General features: G+C 52.8%; 1 protein-coding gene across 13 annotated transcripts in view; it reads left to right on the forward strand.

The window, feature by feature from the left end:
* PTPRF (protein tyrosine phosphatase receptor type F) overlaps positions 1-13,353 on the forward strand; it is a 510,254-nt gene that overhangs the window by 439,101 nt on the left and 57,800 nt on the right. For all 13 annotated transcript variants that reach the window (XM_075067537.1, XM_075067540.1, XM_075067539.1 and 10 more), the window contains 4 exons: positions 471-1,049; positions 1,580-1,677; positions 9,879-10,132; positions 10,863-10,953. In XM_075067537.1, the coding sequence (XP_074923638.1) occupies positions 471-1,049; positions 1,580-1,677; positions 9,879-10,132; positions 10,863-10,953 (1,022 nt within the window). The remainder of the gene's footprint in view (positions 1-470; positions 1,050-1,579; positions 1,678-9,878; positions 10,133-10,862; positions 10,954-13,353) is intronic.

Genomic DNA, 13,353 nt, shown 5'->3' on the forward strand with positions numbered 1-13,353 from the left:
GCATCTGTTGCAATACAGTACATCAGGGTCCAGGTTTTCCTGGTGCTATGGCACTTGTCTGCAGAGAGGTACCATTTGGAGAGGTCCACGGAAAAATGTGGCTGAATTCAGAATGATCTGAGAGACAAATACGGGGTTTTGAGGTGTAATCAAGCCATTGTACATCAGGATCTGGATTTTTCCATTGTAATGTCAGCTGCTACATTCATTGCCCATTTAGACAGTAAAATTTGGGGAATCTGAACCCAGAATTTGCTGGATCCAGCTTTCATCAGCACCTGGATTTGGGTCCATCTGTGTCTAAGCATCTAGGTTTGTATGCTGCACTTACCACTATGTTATCTGAGCATAAAGTTACACCAGTCCTGGACCCAGTAGACCCGAGTTTCTCTCCTCTCTCTCTGTCTCTCTCTCTCTCTTTCCGGCAGCAAGATGGGTTGGTGGGTGGTCACAATGTTTTTATGTTCCAGTCCCAGGCAAGCCCTCCATGCTGATTAGCACGACAGCCATGAACACAGCTCTCATCCAGTGGCACCCCCCTAAGGAGATGGTCGGGGAGCTGCTGGGGTACCGGCTGCAGTACAAACGCACCGACGAGGAGAAGATGAACATCATGGACTTTGAGAAGAATGTCCATCACTACACTGTGACCAGCCTACACAAAGGTGCCACCTACATCTTCAAGCTGTCTGCCAAGAACAGAGCCGGTCCAGGGGAGGAGTTCGAGAAGGAGATCACCACGACAGAGGACGTGCCCAGCGGCTTCCCGCAGAACCTGCGTGTGGTGGGGCTCACCACCTCCACCACAGAGGTGGCCTGGGACCCCCCAGTGCTGGCGGAGCGAAATGGGAGAATTACCAACTACACAGTTATATACAGAGATATCAACAGCCAGCAGGAGCTGACCAACGTCACCAGGGAGTCGAGCATCATGCTGACCAACCTCAGACCTGACACCACCTATGACATCAAAGTGAGGGCCTGCAACAGCAAAGGGGTGGGGCCGCTCAGCCCCAGCATCCAGTCCCGGACCATGCCTGTTGAGCAAGGTAACAAAACTGACAGTCCGGCCTCATCTCCAGACGGTGACCCTCCCTGGGTTCCCCGTGGCTCTGACTAACGAGGCCGTACGTCGTCTGGATTCCTCTAGTCAAACTGGCTCGGCATAGGGAGCCTCGCTGAAGGCTTCCCTCACAGTGCCTGTTAATAGGAGGAGGATTTTTTGGTGGGAACTAATTGCCTTTGTCACTTCACAGGTGCACTCCCATTTTATCTATACATAAAAAGGTCTCTGCTGGCTCGGGTGCAGACCTGAGAGCTGCTGGCTTTTGATTCTGGCAGAGGGCCAGGAGAGCCCTCAGAGGGAGAGGAGAGCTACAGTTCAGTCTAGACCTGCTGGTCTCTGATGTTCAAGAACATAGTCACAATCGGAAACCCAGCTGGGCCTGAGAGACTTGGGGAAAGGTTGCTGCTCTCCTCTACTTGTCTGCTTTCCTTCTGCAGCTGAATTCAGTAACCTGTGCTGCTGAGTCACTGCTGGGCCATGCTGGCAGTTCACAGGTGTTGTTTTTAATTTCAGTGTTTGCTAAGAACTTTCGCGTCAATGCTGTGATGAAAACATCTGTGTTGCTGAGCTGGGAAGTGCCTGACTCCTACAAGTCTGCGGTGCCTTTCAAGGTAAGGACCAACTGCACGGGATGCCAGGGTGCCCCCGGGCTGGTGAGCAGCATCTCTACCGACCACCAGGCTGTCAGGCAAACAATTGGCTGAGCCAGGTCCCATTGCTGTCAGCTCGGGGATGGTTCTGCGGAAGCCTCTGAGCACAGCAGTGAGGAACTGCTGATGCTTTGGAAAGCAAAGATACTAACCCAGAGGTGCTGCTGCTTTCTCACCCTCCTTCTCGGCATCTGGTCTCTGGCAGGGCTGCAAGCCAGAGCCATGCCAGTGAAGGGGGTCGTGTGGTAAGCCAGGATGGCACATGCCACACTAGGTCTTGGTCAATAAACTGTACCAGTGCTGGGAGGTTCCTTCTGGAGAGGTCACTAGTGGGCCCCAGAGGGTTGCTATTAGTGCCAGGCCCAGGTTGCAGTCACCGAGCGAGCTCAGCATCCAGCCATAGACCTGAGCAGAGGAACATTGACTCCGGGTTCTAAGCCTCCACCCTTCCCTGGCGTGGGCCCACTGGTTCCTTTCCACTCTATATTCTCCAACGCATCCCCCTGTTCTGCTCTTGGGTAAGCAGGAGACTTGTGCAGTCCTCCCAAGGCCATTATTAATACCTCTCCTCTGCTCAGCTTTGAGGGGCTCATATGGTCTGCCAGTTCCAGTGCTGGCCCCACTAGGTGTCTGGAGCCTGGCTGGAGGAGGGTCCCACATCCAGCCAGTCAGGACAGCCCCTGGCAATGCCAGCGTGAGGCATTCCTGTTCTCGGTGTCCGAGCAGGCTCTGCATTTATTTGTAATCCTGGCTGGCCCCACAGCGCAACAGAGCTGGTGGTGCCTTACAGAGAGCAGGAGGGGGAGATGCCCCCAGACATAAGGGGAAATCTCAAGGTTGCAGTGTCCATGAGAGAGCTGGAAATGTGATCTCATCACAGGACGCGAACAAGGCAGAACAGCCTGAAAACCAGGCAGCGACTCCACCTTAGCGTGACTTCTTTTGCCCCGGCCCAGCCAACCAGATCGCCTGTTTGCCACAGAGCTATCAGAGCAGCGGCACAATCCTAAGCAGTGTTTCCAGGAAACTGTTTCCATTGTAGCAGTACATAGTCCCCTCTCTGACAGCTGCCCGGGCAGACTCTGCACAAACAGCTGCTGCTCTCACTTGTCCAGCACAACGCTGGGTGTTTTATCAGCCTCCAGGCCCAGAATGCCTTATTCACGTGGGCCCAAGCCTGGCCTTGTCCCTTCAGCAGCCCCAGCCTGGATTGCGGTTTGGGGAGCAGCTGAGGCACGCAGGGTAGGGGATTTCTGCAGAGGTGGTCCGAGCTGGGGAGAGAGACTCTTACAGAAGCACTGTATCTCTGCTCAGAGAGTTTGTGGTACCGAAGGTGCAGACGGGCATGGAGGCTGACTCGCCAAACTCGTACAGAGGTGATCACTAACGCTTCTGGGCATTGCACCACCTTGAATTCTGAAACACGGTGCAATGAAACGTGAGGTCTCTGTGCCTCCCCATCGCTGTAGAGTTGGAGCAGCTCACAAGCACTGATGAATTTACCCTCACACCCACACACACACACCCCAAGAGGCAGTAAAACATTACCCCCATTTCACAGATGGGCACCAGCCCCAGAGATACCCAGGGAGCCTGTAGTAGAGCCAGAGACAAAACCCTGGTGTCTGGAGTCCGAGTCCAGGGCTGTCCTTCTCCACAGCTGGAACATCTCACTGCTTAGCAATGAGACCAAGGTCACCAGGTCCCTGTGCTGAGAGTGAACCTCTCCCAGGGGAGTTCTACCAGGGGGTGCGGTGCAGCGTGCATTGCCCGTCCGTACTGCATGCGTAGGAAGCGCATGGAATGGATGAGCTGAACACAAGGGGATATTAACACACCACGGGGCAGTCTCTCCACAGCAAGTGGGAGAAGCATCTAGAATGGCTGCCCGCATTTGTGTGTCTCTCCCGTGCTTGCTCATCCTGTCTCTCAATTATAACGCTCTATCGGAATCACTTTGAATGTGCCGAGTTTAGCTGGAAAGAAACAGGGAATCAGGGCACGGCTCAGCTTCCCAGGGGCCGGCCACGTTTGGACAGACAGGAGTCTCATTGGGACGGAGGGAACAGCCCAGCTCTCAGGTTGTGCAGGGCGTTGAATGGCCAGTTTGTTTTCCCTTCCTAGCGTGCTGGGTGGGAGGCTATAACCTGGGGGGGGTGGGCAGAGCAGGTCAGGCGCCAGAAGGAATAGTGCTGATGCCTTGTCTCTGCCTTGTAGCCAAGACTGGGGACATGAGCAGTGATTCATTCAGTGTCTGCCCCTGCTATGACACAGGAGCAGATGGTGTTAGTTACCTGTCAGCTGAGAGCAGCCATGCAAACAGGAGGGTTGTTAAAGATATTTCTCCAATAGTATCTTTCTTCTGTTAATACTCCCAGAAATGCAGGTGCATGTGAGCCTGGAGGAACAGCCCCTGGGCTTTGACTGCACTGGTAGAAGTCTCAGCCTCCGGGAGTTTGTGTTTTACAAACAAGGTTCACCTCTTTACTCTCTGCTTAATGCAGGCATATTAGATGCAGAGGACAGAGCCTAATAACCATAGCAAATAAATCTCCATGGGAACAATTAGTATTATCTGCACTTGATAAACATTCTCACACTAAATCTACATCCCGTAGGGTGTCACTTTCCATATTAACGGATTTAATTAAAAGCGAGTTTGTTCTGATTGTGAGTACTGGCAGAACCTTGTGTTGGTTTTATGGGGGGATGAATTTGAGACATCTGGAATTTTCACTCATGTCAAATCAGTAAAGCAGGTGTCAGTTCTCTTCAGGAAACTTCATAGTTTCATCTGGGCCCGGGATAAACTCCCTGCAATGTGCCGCCTGGCTTTGGTGGGGTATTGTACAGGAGATGTTACATTCCAGCCCTCCTGGCCATAAGCCTCGGACATTGTTCCTAGGTTCCAGGGACTTTCCTCCTTGCATATTTTCCAAGTAAAGGTTTGACAATTTGACAATTGCTGGATTCTCCCCATTTTCAGCTAGGAGCTGGTTTGGACAGTTGCGGTGCTTTCACGTAAAGCCTGAGGCCAGCCTTGGTGGTGGTTTTTTCATTTCCTTGACACACCGCCCTGGCCTTGCCCAGGACAGAGGCTCTGTGATTGTGGGCAGCATTGTTAGGTATTTTACGGGAGGGGGGAAGATTCTAACTCCCTGCCAAAGTGCAGGATTCGTTGTGTCTGTGCCATCCAAGACAGATGCTATCCAGACTTCATTTGAAGGAGCTTCCATGACCTCCTGAGACATATGTTACATTGGCCTACTGGTCTGACAGTCAGAAAGGTTTTCCTGAGATTTAATCTCAAGCTGCTGTGCTTCATTCTTTGCATGATTCTATTCAACACTGGTGAGGCCTCATCTGGAGTACTGTGTCCTGTTTTGGGCCGCACGCTACAAGAAGGATGTGGAAAAATTGGAAAGAGTCCAGCAGAGGGCAACAAAAATGATTAGGGGGCGGATGTTGATATAGCTGCTTCAACTACCTGAAAAGGGCTCTAAAGAGATGAATTTTAGGACTTTCTCAGTTGTACCAGGATGACAAACAAGGAGCCTATTTGGTCTCCTCAAGTTTGCAGTGTGGAAGGATCTTAGGTGTTGATTTTAGGGAAACACTTTTTGCGAGAGTTCAGGTAGGGTGTGGAACGCACGGAAATGGCGTTCCCTAGGTGGTGTTTGTTGGATTAGAATCTCCTTCCTTTAAAGTTTTAAGGTCAGCTTGACAACAAAGCCCTGGCTGGAGATTAGCTTGGATGTGTCCTGCTGTGAGCAGGGGGTTTGGACTAGTGCCTCCTGAGGTCCCTTCCACACCCTGGATATCTATATATTCAGTTCAGCACATTTTAATGAGCACAGAAACAGCCCATGAATGGCAGTTAGCCTCCACTGCATCATAACAGCCTTTAGCAATGACGTTTGGACCCACCTAGCTTTGCAAGCCTGTCTCTTGAGCTAGAGCAGCACTAACAGGGATTTTATAGCAGGCCAGCGTGGGTCAGCCCAGTGTTCAACAGTTTAAAGCCCTTTGGCCACATTTCACTGCTGACTAAAGTAGGTGTCACTGAGCCGTTCGGCAGCCTCTGGTTGGTTTGCCAGCTTCAGGCCCTGGTTCCCACAAAGCTGTGACTTATCATCCCTGTGCCCTTCCATCATCGTACGGTTCGTGGAGAGGTGCTAACTTATGGTGCAATCATCTGGGAAAAGGTTAATACAGAATAAGAAGTGGCAGGTAAGGAACACAAGAAAACTGTCAGGAAGGGCTGCGGCAGCTTTGCTCCTTTGTTCTTTGGACACACGGTGTTCTGAGCCGGGCAAGAACATCATCTTTGATGTCAGCAGGATCCCATGCAGTTCATTGCCAAGTTGTGGAGCTTTCAATCAAATACACAGAGAAGCATGGAGACTCTGGCCTGAAAGCCCCAGATTCCTCCCAGGTCTGCAGCACTCCTTTCCCTCCCCGCCCCCAGAAGAAAATACCTCACGTGGGTTCTGTTCCTGGAGCTGCCATGTTTCTACACCACAGAGATGATGGGTGCTGTCTCAGCAGACCGCGATGTCTTAGTGCCGGAAAGCTCGGCCAGGTCACTGTCAGCAAAGCTCGGTGTCAGTGCCGGCTTGCTGGTTACCAGCACACTAAACACGACGATGCCTGTGACAGGGAGAGGTCAGTTCCGTCAGACATGGTGGGTCCCATTATAATACCAGTACACAGCTGCCCGTCCTGTTTGTACGGCATACAGACAAGTTTCTTCGATTGCTTGCTCATATCCATTCCAGGTAGTGTGGTGCCGGCCGTGCACAGCCGTCGAGAAAACTTTTACCCTAGCAACACTCGGTGGGTCAGCGGGTGCCCCCTGGAGTGGCGCCACCCACGGGCCGCATAAATACCCCAGCCGACCCGGCCACCCTTCAGTTCCTTCTTACCGCCCGTGTCGGTCGTTGGAACAGTGGAGAGCGGCTTAGCTGACCTCCACATTTTCCCTAGCTACTCACTTATCTTCGTTCTTTGTTACCTTAATCGTTCTTTGTTTTACATAGTTAATTAGATTAGTGACAGTTTAGAGTTATAGTTGTTAGTATAATTGTTAGTATAGTTTTCGCGGGGCCTGGAGCTCTCCCCCTACCCCGCTCCCGGTACCGTAGCCATGCCTGGCTCACCGGGCTTTAAGCAATGTACGGCCTGCCATAGGCCAATGCCAACAGGGGATCCCCACGACTCCTGTCTTAAGTGCCTCGGGGAATCGCACTTATCGTCGAAGTGCCCCATTTGCAAGGCATTTAAGCCGCGCACAAAAAAGGAGCGGGACATTAGACTCAGGCAGCTCCTCATGGACGCGGCGTTAGCACCCTCGCCGGCTCCGAGTACAAGCCAGCAGGTGAGCGAGGCCGCCCCCACGGCACCGAGCAAGGTCAGTACCGCTAAGGCTCCGCGGCACTGACCGCAGACGACACCGAAGGCAACTCCGTGCCGCTTCCTCTCTCCGAGGTTGAAGTTGGCTAAGCCTCGGACGGGCTCCTCTACGCCCGCATCACAAACAGAGGCTGGATGTTACTAGTTACCTCACACATCGTAGTTCAGACAAAACCTCCTCATCCATTGTCCTGTCCTCCCCTCCGGATCTTACATGGGTCTTACCCCCTTTCCCCCCACCCCAGGAGAGCATTAGGTGGTTATTTGAGAGGTCTGCAGCTTCTGTCAGGAATGCGTTTGTGTGGTCAGCTGATTCCTAGTGTTTCTGTTCTAACAAGGCCACCCTTGCCTCATACTTTTAACTGTGCCTCGGGTTCCAGCAAGGCCTACAGCCTTCACACATGTGCATTGTGTAGATAACAGGCCTTCCTAAAGCACACGTTGGAGATCCCACCTGCTGCTAGTCTGGGATCGGGAGCAGAATTAGAGCTGTGTTTTTGTGTGACCTTAGTGTTTCAGCTTTGTTTGTGTTTGAGTCTGAGCAGATTTCCTGAGCTGAGGCAGGGAGTCAGGTAGGAATCTGGCTGCAGAGAGGTAGCCCAGCCCTGCTCTTGTCTGGAATATGGTGCCCACTGCTGCAGTATTCTGTTAGTGCTTGAAGGAGTTGATGCAACGATAGACTGCAGAGCTCTGAAGTAACCAGCTGTTTCTTCTGGCTTGGCTGAGTCTGGTGTGATTTGAGCGGGAGGAAACATGCCAACTAAACGTCTGACACGTTCCAGAGGCTTTAAGTGGCATTTCTGGGTCTGGATGCTTTGCACTCACTCTAGTGCCTGTCTGATGTGTCTCTCTGCAGAGAAGGGATTAAAGCCTCGGAAGAAATAGTCTCACAGGAGTCACAGCACAGAACACTCCCTCTGCACAGGGGAGCCAGCAGGGGTCTCATTACTGCGGGCATCCTTGTTATTTTAGCAGCAGGACCCATCCCTAAAGACGGGAATGTGGGTCATGTCTGTCCCTCTCTTGCTGAACCCTCCCTCTGTGCTCTGTTCCCGGCTGACCACGTCCTGCAGGCTGCCGGAGAAGAGTCTGTAAGTGAGTGGACCAACCTCAGCAGAGTGCAGTGGCCAAAGCCGCCTGGGCGTGGCTATGTAGCTAACCCAGAGCAGCACTGTGCATCTCACACTGCGTTGGCTCCCTGTGCCTGGCTGCCCCAGGGGTTCTGCAGGGCCTGCTGCTCTCCTTCTCGCTAGCTCCCCTGTGAAGTTAATGCATGGCACCTGCCTCAGTGAGACAGCAGCTGCTTCAGGGCTCTGCTGGCTGCTTGCAGTGCGGGCTAGCAGAAATGTCCCACCTCACTCTTGTGCTGCTTCCCCAGGCTCAGCAGCACCCAGAGCCCAAAGGCAGAGTATGTTTCTGGGCGTGAGGCAGCAGTCTCCACCTGGGTGCTCTAGGCTCACCCCCTCCTTGGTTCATGACAGCAGCTCTCAGCATATGGTCTCTTCAGAGCACTTTATGTGCATTAATTGACCTTGCAGCCTCCATTAGATTCAGGAATACCCCATAGAGTGCTGGGGATTGCCTAGCAGAGAGGAGCCTGCGTCTCTGCTGCAGTCGAAGGCAGCCTCAGGCCCTCCAGTCCTCTCACCAGCACCGCAGGTGTCTGTGGGGGTCGCTTGTGTTTCTGTCTCTGCCACATGTCTCCGTTAAAGCTGCGATGAGGCAGTGTCCCCATGCTGCTGACTCTCTCACTGAGAGGCTGAACCAGGGCTCAGATCCAGATTTTTGGCCTGAAACCTGTGGAGCCCAGCAGGTGCCACTCTGCTCATGCAAAGCAGCCACTGCAGCCGGAGCAAATTCATACTGAGCACGTGGGGCAGCAGCAACCGCCAAAGAGCGCCCACAGCCCCACGCGTCCAGGAGAGCAGCTCTCGGTCAGCCAGCTAGGGTGGCTTGAGCAGGCAGCCCCAGGGGCATGGTTTCTTGTTTCCTCATGATACCACGTGGCAGTGCCCTGTTCCATGCCAACAGGAGAGTGCGCTACCCATTCTCTCCAGTGGTGATGCTGGGTACGGTTCTTTGGAAGACCGCCCCAGGCAGAGGTAAGGTTTGAACCCCAAGCTCTGTGCTCAGATTGCAGTGCGCCAGCAGCTGTTGTGCTGGTGTCCTGGTGTCACATCAGTGAGGTTGTGCTTCTGGGTGTGGGTATGTGACATGCGTTACTGATTGTTCAGGAAACTGATTATTCTAAGAAACAAATTATCCCTGTAATTCCTGTCCTGGGAAGGGGCAGCTCTGTGTTCACCCTTTGAGTGTGTGTTTACTGTTAGATAAGGGTTGAAACCACTTTAGAACCAATGGGGTTTTATGCCAAAAGTCCATTGTATGTCATGCCACCCCAAGGAAACAAAGACCCATTAATATGAACCCATCTGTACTGTCCTCCTACCTATGCACCGAAGAGACGCCGTGGTGGGGTATCGCTGGCATGCGTCTGGTGGAGTCTTTGCAGTGTAGGATTCTAACCACCCAGCTGGTGTTCGCGATTCCGCACTGTGGCCATAAGGAGCAGTGAGTGCTGCTCCGCTGGCTGCTGGACCTCAAGCTCTGTGGCTCTTTGTTCCCATTCTGTGCATTCCACAATCTGGCTCTGGGCCCTACCTCAGGTGATCAGCTCTAATGCTGCCTTCTGTTCTGAGCATGTTTCATCAGCAGCTGCCCTGCTGCATGATGTGTCCTTCCCTTTTCAGATCCTGTACAACAGCCAGAGTGTGGAGGTGGATGGCCATTCAATGAAGAAGCTCATAAGCGACCTTCAGCCGGATACAGAATATTCCTTTGTGCTAATGAACCGTGGCAGCAGCGCTGGTGGGCTCCAGCACCGGGTATCTATCCACACGGCTCCTGATGTCTTGCAGAGCAAACCCATCTCCACAAACAAATACATGCAGGAAGGAAAGTTCACCCTCACCCTTCCCAAAGTCCAGACCTCAGCGCCAGTTAGGTAGGTGCTCCCTGCTAATGGACCAGAGGGCAAGGGGAGGTAGGAGGCTGGATTGTTCTCTTTATGTACCCACTGAGTCTAACCCATTGATTCAGTAACATGGTAGGATGAATGCCAGAGCAGCCCGCAGATGCTGGAGCCAGGTTTTCCCTTCACCACATGACAGCGCATTGCTGGCGTGTTCTGAGCTGATGCTTTTGTGAGATAGGGTAACACAGCTCCCGGTCACTTCTTGGGGTGGAACTGAGACCCTCCCGGTAAAGCCAGCTGAGAATCCGGAGGTGCTTTCTCTGTCACTGCACAATAGCTTTTGAATAAGTCATGTCTTTAAAGCCTCCAGGAGATTAAAACAAGCCAGTTCATAGAAGTCTCATTTGTAACTGTGCTATCCTCATGCTGAAACCAGATTCCCGCAGGGCTCCAGCTACAGCCAGTTTATATAAGTGTCCTTACCCCAGCTCCTGCTACCATCCTCTAGCATGTGGTCTGTGTATCCTCGTTAACCTAATGATCACGAGCAGGGAGCATTCCGCTCCTCAGCACTGCAGGAAAACTGGCCTCTGACTCAGTGAAGCCTTTTGTCCATTACAGAAGGGGAGAAAGGAGATTTGGGGAAGGGGTTTTGATGGGAGGCATCTTGAACTTGTTTCTATTCAATCACCTGCTAAAGAAATGTCTGATATCTCCTGCTAGCACCAGCCACGTCCCCTGACCCTTCTTTCCTCCCCAGGTGGTACTACATTGTGGTTGTGCCAGTAGATCAAAGCACCAGCAGCCGCACGGCCAGGTGGCGGACGCCTGATGAGATGGAGTTGGACCAGGTAGGAGTCAGAGAAACCTGCTTTACGTGTGATCTTCTAAGGCTTCCTTTTGTGCTTGGCCCACTCTGCCTGGGCCCTAGGAAAGGTGGCTTCGAGCTCCAGCTTGTGTGCGGTAAGGGGCCCTGCCAGGGGCCAGGCTTGCAGAGAAGCCCCCGGAGCTCACTTTTTCCCTTCTGCCTGTACAGAATCTGATAACAGTCCTAATGCTTAGCACTTCCACAGCCTGCCCAAGGGTTTGATTCCTTCGCTTTCTAGCTTCTTCCCTGGGAGACTCCCTCAGCCCTTTGCAAACATTGAGTCAGACCCCAGCACTAGGCAGGGCAGTAGCATTGTCCCCATTTTACAGGTGGGGAAGCTGAGAAGCCAAGTAATTTACGCAGGGTGTCTCAGAATGTCTGATACAGAGCTAAAACCAGCGCCCAAAACTCTCAACCCCCATCCGGTGCCCTCACCCCCTCCACGTTGCACAGTCAAAGTGCTTTTCATGGTTTAACCAACACAACTCCCTGTCTGTCTGCGGAGCAGGATTTGAATCATGTGCAGTAAATATGGCCCAGGGGCCACACATTGAACGAGGAGAAAACAAAATACTGAACAGCTGCTCATTGCGTCCTGTGTGCTGAATGAGGCAGGGTCCTGTGGACAGCATAGTATGTGATTGTGTAATTAAAAAAACTCTCATAATACACAGGCACCAGGGGGCAGCTGAAAGCTGCCTGGGCAATTTGCTTTCTCGCATTTCCTGCATTCGGGTGCTTGACTTCACAACCTTAACGTTCTTTTCATGTCATTTTTTGTATGGAATATGCATGTAGGTGACAATAGCATGTAGAAACTCCAGTTAGAAATGGGACCCCCTTGTGCTGTGCATGGGGCAAGTCCAGTCCTGTTCTCTGCCCCAGAGAGTTTGTGTCATTTCAGACAAGATGCAGCAAGTGAAGCGAGGGTCACCCCTTGGGTCTGTAGTTCTGTTTTAGGAGGTGTTAGCGTACATGTTAGCTCACAGAGCCGTACGCTCTAGCTACAGCCCAGAGTTAGACACAGGTGGGTATGTCTCATCCACAGTAGGACTTAGAGGTGTGTTACAGGGTAACACAGAGCTAAGCCCTCCGAAGAGGAGGCTAGAGGCAGCGCAGGACAGGGGCTCGTGGTGACAGTAATGTTTGTTCTGAAGCACACAGAGGTTTGGGTTTTTTAAGTAGACACTAGAAGGGGCTTTCACTGATGCCAGCCCCTTGTGCACGAGCCCATCTGCACTGCCGCATTGTGAGCAGGCAGCGAGGTCCTGTGGTGGTGCCAACCGAGCACAGACTAGGAGCTGCCTGTCGTCACCCTAGGCTAAAAGGGACCAAAGGGTGACAATGGGCAGCACATGTGTGTGGTGCAGGTGGAACTGGGATGTGCTGACCGTAATACCCCCGCCCGCTCTCTGTACCGATGTGCAGACCTCACAGTTCTCCTGCCTTTCCTCCCCACGGTTCCCAGGAGATTCGTCTGTAAACGCAAGGCTTCTCCTTTGCCTGGTTCCTTCCGTGAGGTTACAGACGCTGGCCTCCAGGGCTCACTGCAACAGGGGCTCGGCTGCCAGGGGAGAGGGGCTGGGGCGCTTTGACGGCCTCTGTGTAAATACCTGTGTTCCCAGCCCCACGTCACTCTCGGGCCCTGTCTGCTGACAATGCGGCACGTTGGGCTGTGAAATGTATTTCGTGCCTCCTCCTCCTCCATTTGAAATTAGAATTTCTGCTTGGAGCCTGGCATTCATTTTTATTCATTAGAAAAACTTCTTCAGCCACCGGCGAGTCGTTTTCAGCAGCGTAATTGAATGTTGGGGTGTTTGTACCTTTTTCAGGAATTTGTGGCCATCTATGAAATGTGCCATTTTTGCACTGAGCATCCCATGAAATCTGCTGTGGCTCTGTGTGATCTACACGCAGCCCTGCCAGCAGCCCAGCAGCAGGGGAACTAATGGAGCTCAGACAGGGAGAGATGCACAAATGTCTCTTTTCTTGACAGCAGCTGCGACTGCCGTTCACTCCCGGTGTCTGTGGAGACCCAAGCAGCTCTCCATGCCAACAGAGCACCGAACATGGCCGGCTTCCCTTGCAGCCAGCTGGAATCCATTAACCTGGGGTGCTTGGGATCCAAGCAATGCCCCTCCCATGAAATGACAGATTGAGCGTCACAGCGGCCGAGTCCCCAGGCCCAGACCTCTCTCTGTGAGGCCAGCCTAGGTGCGAAGCGCTTGCAGCAGATCCCACGGTGATGGGAGCCCTGACAATGCCTTCAACAGCTGGAGGTTCAGCCACTCCCCCCTTGCTTTGCTGCATGTTAACTGTAACTCAGCCAGGAGCCTTTCCTCCCCTGCCCCTGCCCAGCTTTAGCCCTTGCCCTCAGCCTGTC

Source organism: Chelonoidis abingdonii, chromosome 7 (genome assembly GCF_003597395.2).
Source record: "Chelonoidis abingdonii isolate Lonesome George chromosome 7, CheloAbing_2.0, whole genome shotgun sequence".
In the NCBI taxonomy this organism is placed as follows: Eukaryota; Metazoa; Chordata; order Testudines; family Testudinidae; genus Chelonoidis; species Chelonoidis abingdonii.